The sequence below is a fragment of the Chrysemys picta genome, chromosome 1 (assembly GCF_011386835.1).
Source record: "Chrysemys picta bellii isolate R12L10 chromosome 1, ASM1138683v2, whole genome shotgun sequence".
NCBI classification, from domain to species: domain Eukaryota; kingdom Metazoa; phylum Chordata; order Testudines; family Emydidae; genus Chrysemys; species Chrysemys picta.
The window spans coordinates 120,846,364-120,865,653 of record NC_088791.1 but is presented as its reverse complement, the minus strand read 5'-3'; the positions used below and the strand labels follow the sequence as shown (position 1 = coordinate 120,865,653).

The 19,290-nt window shown below is 43.7% G+C and overlaps 1 protein-coding gene across 1 annotated transcript in view; it reads right to left on the bottom strand.

Annotated features, from left to right (window-relative positions):
* Positions 1-19,290, bottom strand: part of ST8SIA1 (ST8 alpha-N-acetyl-neuraminide alpha-2,8-sialyltransferase 1) — a 152,518-nt gene that overhangs the window by 88,633 nt on the left and 44,595 nt on the right. Inside the window, exon 2 of the mRNA XM_008165713.4 lies at positions 14,375-14,519. Coding sequence (XP_008163935.1) covers positions 14,375-14,519 — 145 coding nt within the window. The remainder of the gene's footprint in view (positions 1-14,374; positions 14,520-19,290) is intronic.

Below are 19,290 nucleotides of genomic sequence, written 5' to 3'. Positions count from 1 at the left end.
TTTTTTGCCTCTGCTGCTGCCTGATTGCATACTTCCGGTTCCAAATGAGGTGTGGGATCGATCCGGTCAGTTAGTTACTCTGAGGTTCTACTGTATGCCAAAAATCCCCCCAACCCTGTACTCAGCGGTTGTGAGTGACTTTCCACCCAGGTCTGAAGTGTTCACTTTGGGGATCATGCACAAAACTTTGCAGGCAATAGTGTCATAACCCTAATCAAATCAAACTATCCAGCAACATTTCCTACCATATCCTGGGGTTGATGGACCTGACTGAAGCCTGTGAGCCTGAGCCGCATCCTTGAGCTTAAACATTCTCCTCTGGCAGCACTTACAAAGCCAGACAGATCCCTGCGTGAGACTCTTCTTTATGTATCTCCAGCCTAGCACCGGCAGCTGCACTAGCCCCAGACTCTTCCACTTTGCAAACATGTCCACAGGCCCCATGAAGAAGAAGAATCCACCTGTCACAGCCCCCAGGTGAACTACCCCTCCCCCCCACTCACAAAGAAAGAGGCCACCACTCAAGATCTTGGAAACAGATTATTACAAAGCAGATGACAAATTGTTTGATATTGAAGAGATGTCCCTCGATCACCATGAAAAGCCATTCTACAATCATAGCTACTGGACAGTATGTAGCCTTCCCTGCACCAGTAGAAGTTCAAATACCTGCAGCTCCAATCCAGACTAAGACTACTATCTGTCCAGCCACAGTACAGACTTACAGGAATTACAGTGACTATTGAACAAACCAGGAAACCAAATTCTCCTAGGTGGATTTCCATGAGAGACAGTCTTTTAAGAGCCACCACATTTCTCCTGGAAAAAGCTGGTTTTTGAATACTTCCAGACTGTGGGATTCCTTCTGACAATAGTCCTCTCCACAAACCACTACAGCAAACACAATAATTGCCCCAGCACAGCATTACCAACAAGGTAGCTGCAGTTTTCCCCCATGCTAACTGTCTCACACATATTACCCCATGGAATTTTTTACTTTAATCCAGATATAAGCCCCCCTCTTTCGCTCTTGTATGGCTCATCAGCCCTTTGGAGCAGTGTAGAAAAGTGTCTCTGAGTGTACAAACATGGCACCATGTGGCTCTACAGAAAGTAAATATAGAACTACACCAAGCAGAGGTTGGCCATACACACTGCAGCCTGAGACCTGTGTTAGATCAGCACTTATACGTTTCTATTACCAAAAAAATTGGTTACAGATAAAATACTCTCTCCTTCAGAACTCTATACATTGTGATCTCTCTTGATTGTATGGAAAAACACCACCTGCCCTTTTGCTGTAGAGATACCAAAGACTGCATTGCTGCTGACCTATGTCCCTCATCTTTTCTCCTCTCGTTATGCCTGCTTTTCTCACTACCACTCTCCCTTAGATCTAATGTAAAACTGGTTGTAGACTATGCCTCTGGCTAGCTAACTAGGGTGAGTATCCAATCTGTGACATGCCCAGTGTCCTCTTTCAGAAACTATAAAAGCAAAGGACACATGTCACTCCTCACACTGCAACCATTAGAACTCTCAGATTCACGGTTTTTCTTGTAAATGTCCAAAGGAAACTCCCAGGTGTATACAGGGCTGGCTCTAGGCACAATTTCATGGGCGGCACTCCGGCCACCTTTTTTGGTGGGTTTTTTTTTTTTTTTTGCTTCAGCAGTTGCGCTCTCAGAGGGGTTTTTTGTTTGTTTGTTTTTGTTTCGGCAGTTGTGCTCCCAGAGGGTGTTTGTTTTGGGGGGTTTTTTTGCTTGAGGCGGCAAAAAACCTAGAGCCGGCCCTGGGTGTATACACATCCTGGAGACTCCTTTAAGAAGAATCCATCGGCCACAAGACAAACCCCCAAGAAATAAAAAGCAGCTCCAGATCTTGACAGACACCACCAGCTGGACAGAGGAGACTCTAATGTCCCCTCCCCCAAAGACAGACAGACTACAAGTCTGAGAATGAATCCTGTGACACTGAAGAAGTCATTTCCTGTCACCGTGTTTCACAGCATTTCTGTCAGTACAGAAGGCCATTTGGATACATAAGTGCACCTCATGGGAGTAGTTTGGCTGGTGAAAGCCACTGCCACATGGCCCTTCCCTACATCAGACCAGAGCAATGCCTGCTATAGTAACCCTGAATCAATCATGCTGGATTACATCAGTCACATCCTTGAGTCATAGTGCAGCAGATCCAAACCTTCTTATAGCAGACCTCATACCGTCCCTATGCAAAAAGACATGCAGGCAATTTCAAGAACCACTACGTAATCTTGCAGATGAACTGTGTCCATAATTCCCTCTGTGGCAGGGTGCTGCTAGAGAGGCCTTAATCAACTCCTGCCACTCCAGCCCCTATCAGGGGGATTGGATTGGGGCTGGTAGATAGCCTGATGCCAGCCTCGTTAGCAGGAGCTATAAGGCTGGGAGGAAATGAGTGCAGGACGGGGGTGGAGACCAGGAGGGGAAGGTCAGGCTCAGAGGAAGGTGGGAGTCTCCTAGTCTGTTGCTGGCCAGGCCTGTGGTAGGCCAAGCTGTGGTAAAAAGCCTGTATATAGTTGGAAACTGGTGGTGGGGACTTGATCACAAATAAAGACCACGGGTTTTGCACCAGCCTGAAGTGTCTCTGAGAAGAGGGGGAGAAGGGCCGGACTGGAGGGGCATGGCGTGCGCCCCGTTACACCCTCACTAACACCTCCATAGCCAAAAGAAACCTTCACAACCATTTTGGAGTCTACAAACTCAGCTAGAATAAAGCACACAAAGTCTTTGACACATTTGTAACATAGTGTGGCCCTGAAAGACCTACCCTACCTATGGTCCACACACAATGCCTAACTCCTCTGTGCCTCTCTCCCACATCCTCCACCACCTCACTCCTGTGTGAAATAGAGAGAATGTGTGGGGGTTGTTTGTTTTAGGTGGGAACCATAGGCTCCTTGGGTGCTCTGGGGTTCAAGCACCTACCAAAAAAAATAAGGGGGTGCTCACAACCATAGGGCCAGATTAATCTTTTGTGGGACCCGGTGCCCGGACCATGGCCCTGTCCCCACTCTGCCCTGAGGCCCTGCCCCTGCTTGGCCTCTTCCTTCCACCACTTTCATGGCAGGGGGGGAGCAGAGAGGAGCACCCATAGGCAAAAACAAAAGTCAGCACCTGTGGTGGGAATGCTACATCAGGAATGGACGAATGTTTAAGGAGGAGAGGGAAGCTGCATTATTCTTGACAATGGCACACTTTTGGTGCATAAGCTGATCTCCACATGTCTGAGCACTTCCCTGCAGTACAAGATTTGAACGCACGGTCAATGAGTATGACTGGAGTTCAGTCTCTAGAGGGCACCACATGGAGCTACTCCATGACTGTGACATCAAATGGGCTTCCACAGAGTCTTCCCCATCTCGACAAAGTGCAGCACTGTTTCACTTTGACAAGTCAGTGTTTGCTCTGTTCCCATATTTGCTTTGGAAACTTTGGTTTGGGAAATTCCTCACCATCAAGTTTGTTTGCCCACTGCTAAGACACCACGCACAGCATTGCAGTATTCAGAGCCGTAGCGTAGCTTGAAATACTCACAGAGCCTTCTAAATTAGCTGTGCTACTGGAAGCTACTTCCCAAACCGTGTTGAAAACAGTGGCCCTTCTGTCTTAGCTGTACTACTCAGGGCATATTGACCAAAAGTATGAACCCCGGCCCCTTGACAAAGGGAGATTGTCATAAGTCCATTGATCACTCACAGAATTCAGTCAATGGTAGGGTTTGAATTCACAGTACATAGTTGGGGCTCAGGTTCAGTGATCACAGCACACCCCCTTGAGCCAACCAGTCACTGTGACAATGGGCTGCCTGAAAGCCTTTGAACCTCATATGGCTGAACATTCACATTTCAAGCTCTTTGGTGCATGAGTTTTGGCACATTCCATTTCAGAAAGCTAAACTCTTCCTCTATCAACTTTTTCAGTATTTCCTCCCTCAAAGGGCAGTAGATGCAATGCAGCAGCTGAGATAAATGTCAAGCAAGCAAGATCCGTTGGGGATAATTCAAGCCAGAATTTTAACCTCAACTGTGAGGGGGAAAAAAAAAGGTTATAAGAACAGGTTGATCTTGTAAAGTGCTAGGAGGTTTTTTGGGGGGGGAGGAGGGGACTTTCATCTCAGTGAGCACTTGAGGAAATGACCCCAAATTTGGGCCATTAACCCTATCCCACCTTCCCTGCATCATAGCAAATTTTAAGACCATTCTAATAAGCTTGCAGATTTGAGACGAGTGAGAAAGTACTGCTCAACCTTAACTATAGCAGAGTGTGCCCTCTGCCACAAGAAATCTAGCCTGAAGGAGCTGATCACAATGCCCCATATTTCTTACTCTCTCATAATTGATCAGTACCCCTCACAACCTGAAAGCTGAGCTGCCTGACCACCTCCAGGACTCCACGTACCAGACATCCTCCATCACTCATGAAGTAAAAGGAAAGGAAACTTTGCACCTACCAAAACAGGGCCTCTAAAGGGTGCAGGGGAGAATCTTAAAGCACATTCCAAAACACTGGTACTCACAGCAGCATTCAAGGGAATGGGTGGCTCAGGGGATTAGTTATTAGAAACTCAAGGCTATTTAGGTTTTAATCCAGCACAGACTGGTAACAGGGATGGGACTGATCTCCAGTATTTAGAATGCTGAGAGCATCATGAGCTGTCTAGAAAATGCATCACCTTTGCAGAAACACCAAACATTTATGGCTGGTGGGAGGACACTTCTGTTACATAGGAAAGAAAACGATCAACACAAGTCACTCTCCATAATTGCTTTTCAAATCTGCGTTACACACAACAGAACATGGTGTTATGGGCATAGGATTAAAGCTATCATTCTTTGCCTTTTGGCCAAGTTGACACTTTTCAGCCTAATCCCCTCTTTCCCCCTCTCCTCCCTCCCTGCTCCCACACAAATCTCCGCCACCTCTATTGCATTTGGAAAGATCAATACCTATTTATGTATTTGCATTAACTGAGTTAAACCAAATTTGTCATTTGCGTTGTTGCAGATAAATGCCAGAGGAACAGGAGCAAACAAATACATTATGACAAAGCAGCTCATCTGACTAGGTTTTTACAAGCCTAATCAAGACAACACATACAAGGGTTTTGATCAACCAATACTCCCACTCTCACCTCTGCTGTAGCCTGCCTTTAAGAGTTTTCTGCTTTATGAACCCCAACTTTATGAACAACAACGATCTTATGAATGACCAGTTATATGAACCATTTTTCTGTCACAGAATGTGACTTCAATCCTTCAGCCAACATTTGAATGGCTGCACGGGTGTGACAGTGCCATAGACACCAATGAGATCATGGACCGCAAGTCTGACCAGGACTCTGAGAATGGGGAGATGTCTTTGGAAAGCCAGGATTACTTCCCTACATAAAAGCCTTTCTCCTAGCCAACTGTTCTGTAAAAGGCTTCATAATTAATGTCCATTGTGATCTTGGGAGAAAAGGTTCCATTTTTCATTTGAGAAAACAGACATGAGTTTTGAAAGATCCTAACATCAAGAACCTTTCCAGACCACCACACATTAATATTAATGAATCTGCCATGGTGATCAAGCAGGCTTTGGAGCACCATGGAAGCACCATGGAGCAACTTTCTGTTTATGAATGCTGAGGTTTGGTGTGGAGGGCAGAGAACAGGCACATGGGTCAATCAGTGACCCCAATACAATTTGGAAACCCTACTCATGCAAAGCTGTCAGTAATCTCCTGTGCATTGCCAAGCTTTATGACCCGTGTCACATCACCTTCTTTAGGGCAGTGCACACATCCATGACAATAGCCTCAACAGTCAATCTACCAAACCGGTTAGCTTCTGACCAGCAGCAATCAGGACTGGTGACCTACCATATGGCAATGGCCACAAGTTTCTCCATGTGGAGGGGAGCTGTCATATTGGTGTGATGCAGCTGCAGATCTGGGGTGAGTTCCACACAAATCTCTAATAAAATGCCCTTTGTCATCCTGAAATTCTGCTGCCACTGCTGGCCATCCCAGGATCACAACACTATCCAATAGTCACCACTAGTTTTCCGATTCCAGAAATGGTACTGCACCACATGAAGCTGCTCCGGGAAAAGATCAGCCACAAATAGATGCTCAACTTTACCCTCCTTCTCTTCCTCCTTTAGCCAATCTGGCTCAGCAGTGTGACAGTTGGCCTCCAAGTACAAAGCCACCCAAGTGACATGATCTCAAATACATGTGCAGCAGCCTCTGTGTATTAGCGATCCCCAAAATCATGGCATGCAGAAGTGTCCTCTCCATGTTGGCTGACAGCAGTTTGAAAATGGCACCAGCTCGCAAAAGAGAGATGAATCATGGGACACCACAAGAAAAATCATGGGAATCAGTAAGTATACCAAGTCTCGGAATTCCAGTGGCTTCCAGCAAGTATCCCACAGTGTGCAGGAGAAATGTCCCAGAATGCGTAAGAGCCCATCAGTGGGACAAAGAACCAGGGGACACCTGCCCAAAATGCTGAGCTTATTTTGAAAAAAGTCAGTGCCACATGTATGCACACGTTCTGAAGGAAGTAGGTGACCGCAGGTTGTGTGGACGCAATTATTTCAGAATAGTTATTCCGCAACAGTTTGTTCACAAAATGATAATTAGCAGAAGCCCTCCCAAGTAGACAAGCCTTTATCCAGTGTTAAACAAGAGAAGATTCAGGCTCTATAAGTGGGAATTTGGAGTGTCTGATCTTTATGGGTTATTTATGTCTCAGTCTAAGACTAGTATCATTTCTGGATAAGATACAGATACATCCTCTCTTGTCTTAATAAACAAAATATGTTCTCGTGTTTCTAATTATAAATCTTTTAAAAGATTCTCCTTTCAAGTATATAGATATATCTCTACTCCAGGACAAAAGAAAATGTGGATCATCACTGGATAACCCATCTTTATAACAGTCTGATGAGAAGAGAAATATCAACAAAGCACAGAAAAAGTTTGGGAGCAATACTAACTAATATTCATTAAATGCAGCTCAAAAAAGTCACCAGACTACTATATGTAGATGAAAGTTAAGGGTAGTAAGGAGAACCCTAACTATATGGGTATGTCTTCACTACCCGCCGGATCGGCGGGTAGTGATCGATCCAGCGGGGATCAATTTATCGTGTCTAGTCTAGATGCGATAAATCGACCCCCGAGCACTCTCCCATCGACTCCAGTGCCATGAGAGGTGCAAGCAGAGTCGATGGGGGAGCGGCAGCAGTCGACTCACCATGGTGAAGACGCCACGGTAAGTCGATCTAAGTACGTCAACTTCAGCTATGTTATTCACGTAGCTGAAGTTACGTAACTTAGATCAATCCACCCTACAATTATTAGTGCTCATAAACTTATTCAGTGCTATTACATATCCAGTCACAATATATTTCTTGGTAGCCATCTGGGGTAGAGAATTCCAGAGGTTTCCCATACACTGCATTATTTAAAAAGTGTTACCTTTTATTTGTTCAAAATGTACAGACCTTTAACTTCACTTGGTGTAAAGTTGGATGAATCATTTGTTAAATGTTACCTTTTTCCTATTGGCTAATTAGCCAGCAACAACTTTTCTCAAATCCATCTGTGTTTTGAAAGTATTCACTGGACATCTCTAGCAAATATTTCTTGGCCTATAGATTATTCACAACAGTCAATATTCAAAACTCAAGCATGTGTTTTGATTGGACATAGAAGTTGCATGGTAAGTTTTTGTACCCTGATTGAACAGACATTCTGAGCATCATATTTATGCTGTGAAAACTTGTTTGGGGGAGTTTAAAATTCTCTTTCTGCAAATATCTGTAAAAGTGGGCTTTTTTCAGTCACTGGCCTCAAAGCAGACTACTTCTAATTCACTTTTGTCCCTCAGAGTTTTGAGTTATATCTCAGCTATTTTCTTGAGCTGAACCAAGTTTGCTTAATCTTTCAAAAAAACTCCTGTCAGAGAGTAAAAAATATATTGCCAGTCTCCTTTTAGTCCAGTCAAACAATAAAGGCAGGAAATGCCAGCTACCCCTTACTACATACAGCTTCATCCCTAACAGAGGGTTCCTCAGTCCCTGCAGAATCTAACAAGCATTTTCTTGCCCCAAGTTCTGTGGGTTCCTTTGATTTGTGCTGAATTAGGCCCTGGCTCTTACTGAAAGTGTCCTGCCCCTAAGGAGAACCCCTTTCTTCTGAGAGACAAGTCTTATCTGCTGGAATATTCCTGTTTCCCTCTGATTTAACCCCTGTTATGGCAAGCTGCATGCAGGGTTTATACTCTTCCTCACACTCTTGCAGTTAATGTTTCCTAAGAAGAACTCAAAAGTGCAGAGCCTGTCAGTATTCAACTGTCTAGACAATTTTTTTGCCAGTGTGTTTGACCTTGCATTTATTCAAGTTGAAGTTCAGTTATCATCATGTTCCCCATTCTCCCAATGTATTTAGGTCCACCTGGAATTACCTCACAATCCTCTGCAGATATTACTAACTGAAATAACTTTGCATCAGTACCAAATTTCAACAGCTTTCTCTTAACTACCTTCTCCAAGGTATCAGATATATTAAAGAAAACAGATCCCAGTGCCAAAACCCCACCATTAACTTCTCCACTGCTCTGTTTCCTGTAATTTTTATAACCTGCTTTCCATCCATGACAAGAGTTTCATCCCTTACCCTGTCACCACATGGGACTTTATCAAAGGCTTTTTGAAAATCCCAGTGTCTCTTGGGTCGCCATTATCTATTAACTTTTTCAAAGAAACGGGTTAGATATCTTCTGTGATGGAAACCCACTACAGAAGAGAACTACAGCTGTACCCTCCAGAAAATGCACTGGTGTGACCTGATCAAGTTATGCTAACATCCATCCTCACTGATAGTATGCGTGTTACCTATTGTGTCTCCGATAACTCCGGTGTCTTCACATTAAAGTTCAGGCAAACAGTATGAATTAATTTCTTTGAAGGTGAACTGAAATCTTTAAAAGAACCCTGGACCAACCATAATAGAACATACCATTGGATGTGCAAAGATCAGCAGCTACATCACAGAAAGAAAACTACATTTTAAATGCTGCATCCTCTCCCTTTGCACTGCACGGATCCCACTTAACTAAGCTGTCCCAGCATGCACTGTCTTAGTATCATCGGTATACTCTGTGATCAGCTCTGGAGCAAGGAGTCTGCTTGCCAGTCAGTTTTTCACTCAACAGTCCGTGGATTGCTTAAAACTTAATATTTTTACTTTCTATTCCTCAGAGGTCACCTTGGCAGCAATCCAGAGTACAGGGAGTGTGCCTCAGTGCATAAGAGGAAGGCAAATGGTGGTGGATCAGGAGAGTGACCATAGGACCTGCTGTGGTCCTCTGTCCTGCCCAGAACAAACACACAGAGGGCCACTTCAGCTAATGGGCTGGAGCGTGGTAGCCTCAGAAGATCAGCTCTGCAACTGCTTGTTCTATGTGGGTCTGACTCCTGCCCATTCCTGCCATCATCATCATTATCATCACAGAAGCCCAACCCCACTTTTTAGGCCACAGACTTGGCCAATAGTGAAAAAAGAAGATTAGGCCAACATTTTCAGAAGCGGTCACTGGAAAATTTTCGACCAGCTCTAGGGATGAGTTTGTCTACAGGTATTACAGAAAAGCAAACATTCTCCAAGTTAGGTAGTACACTACTTTTTATATCAATGGCCTGAGAGCATTTAAATTACATTTATATCAGTATCCATTACTGCTTAATTTTTATGCATTTTATTTTGTGTGTGTATGTATATTATATATGTATGTCTGTGTACATATAATCACTAAAAGTCAGTTTATTCTATTGCATCAAGTATGGCAAGTTCCCTAATTGGGCTGTGAATTAGTTCCTACTGCAAACCAATGACTGGGTCATGATTTGAGGAGTGAAGTCTTTTGCAAGCCCGGAATGGCTTAGCACAGCAGACGGATGGTGATGGAATGTTTTTATTCATCCTGGAGGAAATATTTCTAAGATTATATCAACATAGCTGTGGTCCTTTACATTCCTGCTATATCCACTGAGCATTTCAGAGTATTACCCATATTTTATAAAGTGGTTTTTAAGCTTCTGAACACTTCTGAAAGGAATATTCATCTTTAGCTCACTAGCAACTGGCAAGCAATTTTCGTAATGGATGTCATTCTTCAAAGTAGGATTTTGAAGTATTTAGTCCAAGGTTTTGCCGAAATATGAAGCTAGAGAAATACTTTATTTATGAATTCACTATAAATAAACCTTCCTAGGCTTTTAAGACTAGTGGGGTTTCATCTGATAAAGGTTTATGAAATTCTTCTGTGGCAAAATGCACAGGGATAGCAAACCAAGTTACAGATGTTGCCAGAGTTGTGAGTTTTGTTCCTCTATGTTTTCCTTTAGTTTTTCTTCCTCCTTTCCCTTTATGGTATGCTTACTGAGTGAGACTATACATATTAATCATCTATTGACTTGATAGGCAGATATCAAATTTGGTCAGAAAAATTCCAATGAAATATTTTTTGCTGGAAATTGCTGATTCATAAAAATGTCACGTGGAGATGATTTGATTTCAGCAGAATTCCAAAAGAAGCAAGGAGGGGTCCAATGGATCCCTGCCTGCCAGGGTTTCCATCAGCCTAGTTTCCTATTGGCTTACCTGCCTGTATCCTCAGTAACTTGGGCTTCCAGACTCCCAGCTCCTCAGCAGTTCATGTAGCCAGCTCTGGGGAGCTAGGAGGCCCAGTTCCCAAACTCACAGACCCTTCGCAACTCACGGTCCAAGGGCTTCTTTGGACCATGGTTCCAGGGCTGTCAACTAGGCAGACTGCCCCATTGGCAAGGCTCCATTCCCTTTGACAGAGAAATTTGAAATTTTAGGTTTTCATTCTGAATCGTAATGGAACCAAATCTGAAAATATCTAAATCTTCCCCAAAAGGGAATTGCCTCTCTCTGCCCAGCACTGGTAGATATATGTTTAAAATCAATATGGCTATCTTTTTTAAAATGTTAAAAAAAAGAGTGGTTGTGATTGCTACAAAATTAGCATTTTTTTTAAATGAAGAAAGCTGTGAAGATTCAGCACAGTTTAGAAGGCTTAACAATGCAAAATGGTTCACATTCAAGCTGCTTGCACCATTACTGACAGAAGCGAGTATGTCTAAAACCAAGCTGACCTATCCAGGAATATATCGGTGCCTTGAAGAGAATCTCTAAAAATCAAACTGACATATCCAGGAATGTATTGATGTCTTAATTTGAATCCATAGCAATTTACAATATCTTTGCACCAAAGAATGACAGAAGTCAATATAATAAACTGTCTCTCTAAAAAATACAATTTGTTTATTAATCCAGTAAAATATGTAACAATCTTAGATCAATGTTACAAATTCTATGGGCATTCAGAATTCAATAAGTATTTTTCTTTTTTTCCCCCCCAACCTATTTTCCAGACAAAAATAAAATAAATCTTAATAAACAACAAACTAACAACAACAAAAAATCAATCGAAGGAGCCTGATAGGCGTTTTTCAAATCACATGATGGGCTGTGCTTTGTATTTTGTAATTTAACAGTAGAGTCCCAGAAAAGAGAGTTGCCAGGAAGTGAATAACCGGTAAGTAGAAGTCGGCATTGAGGGTGAAATCCTGGCCCCCTTAAATCAATGGAAGTTTTGCCATTGATTTCCATACAGTCAAGATTTCACTGTAAGTCTTTATGGGGAAAACTAACCATTTCTTATTATATTTACTAACTTCATCCTATTTCAAATACACCCATCCATTCTGGTTACAAATACAAAATTTATCAATAATAGGGTGACCAGACAGCAAGTGTGAAAAATCGAGACAGGGGTGGAGGGGTAATAGGAGTCTATATAAGAAAAAGACCCAAAAATCAGGACTGTCCCTATAAAATCGGGACATCTGTTCACCCTAATCAATAACAAAACCATAGACAGTATGATGAGGCCAAAGTCCCAAAATGAATTACTTTTGTGATACCCCCTAACCAAAACTCTCTCCTCACCCCATTCTATCAATCCATCCCTCTCCACCAGAAAACAAAAACAAAACAAAAACAAACAAAACTGGCACAACAGAGAAGCTTTGTGGTGTGACCATTAGTGTGTTAAGACCAGATTCTGATACTGTGGATCAACTTTACTCAGGATGAATAGCTCCTTATTCCACAAGAAGTCCCATTAACTTCAGATGAACTAGGTGTTACTAACTATGGTAAGTGACACACAATTTGGCTCTTTGACTCTGTAGGATCAGCAGGGGAACCAGAATTCAATACGTATTTGCAGAATTCTTCAGCAAGTCCTGAGGTTGAAGGCCTCATACACTGAGGGTGCCCTACCTCCAACAGAAATGAGGAGGTGACCCCAAAAGGATCCCAGTGAAGAAAGTAATTACACACAGGAGGTCATAGGATCAGGAGCAACTGGAGGGAAAGAGGTTTTCTGGGAGAAATGGAGTAGGGTGTTCCTTTGGAGATCTGAGTTGTCAAGCTAACATCTAAGAGAATTTGGAGGCACTGGTTGATGGCCAGCCTTTCGCAAATGAAATCACAGGGTTCAACTCACAAACAACGCAGGCCTCGACCCAGGAAAGTACTTACACATGTGTTTCAGTCTTAGTGACTTCAGTGGGATTACTCACATACATAAAATTAAGCACATTTAGTTGTCCTGCTGGATCGTGCTTAGCTCAGAAAGTTCATACAGCCCTAGCTCCAAATGTATCACTCTAATTGATCCAAAGGGGTTGTTAATCCCTTTTGTACCATTTAGAACAGAAATTTTTACTCAGCAGTTTAGTAAATTCCTCCATCATTTTTCACCATATCAAAATGAGATCAATTAAAAAAAATATTTGACCACGGGACACTTTGGCACTTCACTATGAATATTACTTAAGTGGAAAGAAAGATCTCTGGGGTTTCATTTACACTGGAACTCAATTTATCAATATACATTTTTCATAAGAGAATACAAATCAGTTGCCAAATTTTGAAATGCAGAAATCTAAGTTGCAGCTGCAAAACACAATATATGTAACCCTATTAAACTTGCAAATCCCATGTATGTGCTTGTAAGCAGTTAGGTAGGTGCACAAATACCCAATTTGAAAGTGCAAATGCCTGGTTTTAATGGCTCATTTATTTATTGTTGGGTTGTGTGTGCCCATATGCTCCACTATCCTCTTCTGGAAACTGTGCTCCAATTGTCCTTAATAATAGCCTCTGGTGATAGTTGGCTAGTTGTTTAGGGCCCAATCTTGCTGTCCTTAAGACCTGAATGACAATTTTGCTTTCTTACGGAATCCAGGATTGAGCCCTTGAAAATAAATAGCCAGAATATCTTTTTTTATAACTACGTCGTGGACCATCTGCTATACTCAGTCAAACTGATGACAATCTAAAGTAACATCAGAATTTGGAAGAATTGAGGTGTTACTCCAGATTTAGACCCATGTAACTGAGATCAGAATCTAGCCCATCATATATATTTTGGGGTCTTTTAAATTTAAATGCTATGGACTAAACTCATCAATAATGTAAATGGGTGAAATTCCAGTGACTTTAACGGAACTTCTCCTGTTAACATCAGCTGTGAATCTGGGTCTAAATATTATAGGCCAGAAGCGGTCCTTTTGGAGGATGGGGGGAACAAAAGGCTTAAGCCAAAAGTATTGGCAAATCTCTGCATGATGTATAAGCAAGGAAAACTTTAAGATTCTTCACTGTATGTTTTGTAGTGTTGCAACTCCCATGATTTTATCACTAGTCTTGACATATTTGAGGTTTTATTTAAAGCTCCAGCATCTGGAAATGTGAGAATTTAAGCCTTTATTTATTTAATGTAAGTTCCTAGCCCTCATGGTTAAATAGAAACGGTTGAAAATAAAACCTGAGGGTTCCCTGAGGGCTCAAAACCCAATAGGCAAATAAAAGGATCCAAAACATTTATTTTTTAAAATATCATAATTTTTATGTTAATCTCATGATCACCCTCATGATTTGTAAACTTTTGGGGTGAGCAATACTGAGAAGTGGCCATGGGAGGAATTCAAACTATAGCTCCCCCCGATACTTGAAACTATGACTAGTCTTCCTGCTGTATATGCAATTGGGGGCGGGGGACAAGTTTGCAGTGCCTCTGGCTAAAAAAAAAAAAGGATTACAAGAAAACATTTATCATGAAGAAGTGAAGTTACAGATTACTCCTTACAACTAGCCTTTTAGCCAGCCTGATTTAACATGTACAGTTTTATTGTCTGGAGAAGAAATAGAGGGGTAAAATGAAAAGAACAAGACAGTTACTGACCTGTGGGAAAAGGGAGTAAGTTGCATTGTCAATAGTGACAGAATGTAAAAATTCCCCATCAAACCAGAGGTTCTTTCCCAGCGGAGAGTTCTGTTTTGTCATAGCAAAGAGCTGACCGGGGTCACAACAGTCTTCCAGCTGTTTCCTAATAAAGAGAGAAAGGAAGAAATGTATTAATTAGGGCTCAGTTATGGAAATCTCATAGTGACACTTCCCATCTTTACTTGAATCTCCATCAAGCTGAGACTATGTAGATGCTGTTAAGTCAAGCCTCTTCCACTAATAAAGAGCCAAATAATAGGAGATTTCTACTCTGAACATTGGTATGATAAATTTCATAGAATATCAGGGTTGGAAGGGACCTCAGGAGATCATCTAGTCCAACCTGCTGGTCAGAGGAGGACTAATCCCCAGATAGATTTTTGTTCCAGATCCCTAGGTGGCCCCCTCAAGGATTGAGCTCACAACCCTGGGTTTAGCAGGCCAATGCTCAAACCACTGAGCTATCCCTCCACCCTGCATTTATGGAGGAACTAAACATTGTGATTTTGTTGTTGGCATTCTTAGCAAAAGCTAATCCAAAATTTTCCATCTTTTTTTTTTTAATAAAAATGGGAACAGTTTTTAGCAAAAAATATGCCCATTTTCAACTAGTTCTAATTAGTAAACATAAAAACCACAGGTCTCTGGTACCCTTTTAAGAGTCACAGGCATGGAAATTAAAGAAGCAGTTTTTAAAACTATGATTTAATTACAGCAAGGTTAAATGAAATGTTTTATTGTTTATTACCAGGCCTATATAAAACCCCACAACTGAATACTCCCAAACTTTGGGAAAGTTGAGACCCAACTCCTAATTTATCAGTTCAGGTTTATTTCTAGTTACTAAAAATCCTTCTGCTACTTTCACAGCTCCTGCAACCTGACTGAAGTTGGATAATTGCATTCTGCTATATTATATATGCCATGTAGTTTTAATGGGATTGGGCATTCTCCTTTCCTCTCCTATAAATTGTTGTATCATTGTGCATTATTAAACAAATGTTGTGTTCCACCCAAGAGGCGGTTGGGTTTTTATGAGATGACAAGGTTTCCTATGTACGGAATATGGGCCCAGTTCTGAAAGTGCCAAAAAGAGTAAACCTTACTGATAGGATTGGAGAATTACTCCCATGAGGCAGGCTCTCCAGTATTGGTGCCACAGTTTGCAATAGTGTTGTTGGGCACTTTGAGCAGAACCGATGTCACAAAATTGCACATCAGAGCAGGATCTTCTGGCGTGGGCTTCTCTGCATTGAAGCAGACAGGCAGAGAGCTCTAATTTCTATTCTAATTAGATTGTTAAGTCTTCGTGGTAGAGACTCTCTCTTAGGCCTGGTCTACACTACGAGTTTAGGTCGACTTTAGCAGCGTTAAATCAAATTAAGCCTGGACACGTCCACACGACGAAGCCCTTTCTTTCGACTTAAAGGGCCCTTTAAACCGGTTTCTTTATTCCACCTCTGATGAGGAGATTAGCGCTAAAATCGGCCTTTGCGGGTCGGATTTGGGGTAGTGTGGATGGAATTCGACGTTATTGGCCTCCGGGAGCTATCCCACAGTGCTTCATTGTGACTGCTCTGGACAGCACTCTCAACTCAGATGCACTGACCAGGTAGACAGGAAAAGCCCCACGAACTTTTGAATTTCATTTCCTGTTTGCCCAGTGTGGAGAGCACAGGTGACCACGCAGAGCTCATCAGCACAGGTAACCATGATGGAGTCCCAGGATCACAAAAGAGCTCCAGCATGGACAGAACGGGAGGTATGGGATCTGCTCGCCATATGGGGAGACAAATCAGTGCTAGCTGAACTCCGTAGCAGTAAACGAAATGGCAAAATATTAGAAAAGGTCTCAAAGGCCATGAAGGACAGAGGCCATAACAGGGACGCACAGCAGTGCCGCGTGAAAATTAAGGAGCTAAGGCAAGCCTACCACAAAGCCAGAGAAGCAAACGGAAGGTCCGGGGCAGAGCCGCAAACATGCCGCTTCTACGCGGAGCTGCATGCAATGCTAGGGGGTGCAGCCACCACTACCCCAACGGTGTGCTTTGACTCCGTCAATGGAGAAACACGCAACAGGGAAGCGGGTTCAGGGTACGAGGAAGATGATGATGAAGACAATGAAGAGAGCTCACAGCAAGGAAGCGGAGAAACCAGTTTCCCCAACAGCCAGGATATGTTTATCACCCTGGACCTGGAACCAGTAACCCCCGAACTCACCCAAGGAGTGCTGCCAGACCCTGAGGGCACACAAGAGATCTCTGGTGAGTGTACCCTTGTAAATATTACACATGGTTTAAAAGCAAGTGTGTTTAACGATTAATGATTAATTTGCCCTGGCAATCGCGGCCAGTACAGCTACTGGAAAAGTCTGTTAACGTGTATGGGGATGGAGCGGAAATCCTCCAGGGACATCTCCTTGCAAAAGGTTTCTGGGGAGGGCTGCCTTATCCCGTCCGCCATGGTAGGACACTTTACCACGCCAGGCCAGTAGCACGTAGTCTGGAATCATTGCATAACAAAGCATGGCAGCGTATGGTCCTGGTGTTTGCTGGCATACAGACAACATCCATTCCTTATCTCTCTTTGTTATCCTCAGGAGAGTGATATCATGCACGGTCACCTGGTTGAAATGGGGTGATTTTATTAAGGGGACATTCAGAGGTGCCCGTTCCTGCTCGGCTGAACAGAAATGTTCCCTGCTGTTAGCCACACGGTAAGGGGGAGGGGTAAAGTGATCATTCCAGAGAATTGGGTGGGGGGGTAGTTGGGTTTGTGCTGCATGTTAACCCGGAAACCACAGCCCCTCCTTTTACATTGCAAACCCATTTTAAATGGCCAACCCAATGGGTCCTTGGTATGGGAAATGAGGGTGCTGCTGTTTGAAACCATTCCCACATGTTATGAAGGTTAAAAAAGCCAAAAGACTGTGGCTTACCATGGCTGCCTGCAAGCCGAATTCTGTTGCCTGGCACTGCGTGAGTGATCTCTCACACCAAACCAGCAGACCCTCAATATAAGAGGAAAAATGCGACCTTGTAATGAAAGCACATGTGCTGTGTAATGTGAACAGCAAAATTTAACGTGAAACAGTGTACCCATTGTTCTCTAAAATGTGTCTTTTTTAACCACCTCTCCCTTCTCCTCCACCAGCTGCAAAGGTTTCTCCTTCACAGAGGCTAGTGAAGATGAGAAGGAGAAAACGGCGGACTCGGGATGATACGTTCACGGAGCTCCAGATGTCCTCCCACGCTGACAGAGCACAGCAGAATGCGTGGAGGCAGTCAATGTCAGAGTGCAAAAAAGCACAATATGAACGAGAGGAGAGGTGGCGGGATGAATCGCAGGCTGAACAGAGCAAGTGGCGGGCTGAAGATGATAGGTGGCGTCAGCTTGCAGACAGAAGGCAACTCCGGCTGCTGGAGCATCAAACTGATATGCTCCAGCATATGGTTGAGCTGCAGGAAAGGCAGCAGGAGCAGAAACCGCCACTACAGCCCCTGTGTAACCAACAGCCCTCCTCCCCAATCCCATTCCCTCCTCACCCAGACGCCCAAGAACACGGTGGGGGGGCCTCCGGCCACCCAGTCACTCCACCCCAGATGATTGCCCGAGCATCGGAAGGCTGGCCTTCAATAAGTGTTAAAGTTTTAAAGTTTTAAACTGCAGTGTGTCTTTTTCCTTCCCTCCTCCCCCACCCATCCCGGGCTACCTTGGCAATTATCCCCCTAGTTGTGTGATGAATTAATAAAGAATGCATGAATGAGAAGTAACAATGACTTTATTGCCTCTGCAAGCAGTGCTCGAAGGGGGGAGGGGAGGGTGGGGTGGTTGGTTTACAGGGAAGTAGAGTGAACTGGGGGGGGAGGGGGAGGTCAGCCTGGCCAGTCACAAAACTGGTTTTCAAAGCTTCTCTGATGCGCACCGCGCCCTGCTGTACTCTTCTAACCGCCCTGGTGTCTGGCTGTGCGTAATCAGCGGCCAGGTGATTTGCCTCAACCTCCCACCCCGCCATAAATGTCTCCCCCTTGCTCTCACAGATATTGTGGAGCGCACAGCAAGCAGTAATAACAATGGGGATATTGGTTTCGCTGAGGTCTATCTGAGTCAGTAAGCTGCGCCAGCACGCTTTTAAACGTCCAAATGCACATTCCACCACCATTCGGCACTTGCTCAGTCTATGGTTGAACAGGTCCTGACTACTGTCCAGGCTGCCTGTGTACAGCTTCATGAGCCATGGCATTAAGGGGTAGGCTGGGTCCCCAAGGATAACGATAGGCATTTCAACATCCCCAACGGTTATTTTCTGGTCCGGGAAGAAAGTCCCTTCCTCCAGCTTTCGAAACAGACAAGAGTGCCTGAAGACGGGAGCATCATGTACCTTTCCCGGCCATCCCATGTTGATGTTGGTGAAACATCCCTTGTGATCCACCAGGGCTTGCAGCAGCATTGAAAAGTACCCCTTGCGGTTTATGTACTCGGTGGCTTGGTGCCCCAGTGCCAAGATAGGGATATGGGTTCCGTCTATCGCCCCACCACAGTTTGGGAATCCCATTGCAGCAAAGCCATCCACTATGACCTGCACATTTCCCAGAGTCACTACCCTTGATATCACCAGGTCTTTGATTGCCCTGGCAACTTGGATCACAGCAGCCCCCACAGTAGATTTGCCCACTCCAAATTGATTCCCGACTGACCGGTAGCTGTCTGGCGTTGCAAGCTTCCACAGGGCTATCGTCACTCGCTTCTCAACTATGAGAGCTGTTCTCATCCTGGTATTCTGGCACTTCAGGGCAGGGGAAAGCAAGTCACAAAGTTCCATGAAAGTGCCCTTATGCATGCAAAAGTTTCGCAGCCACTGGGAATCGTCCCAG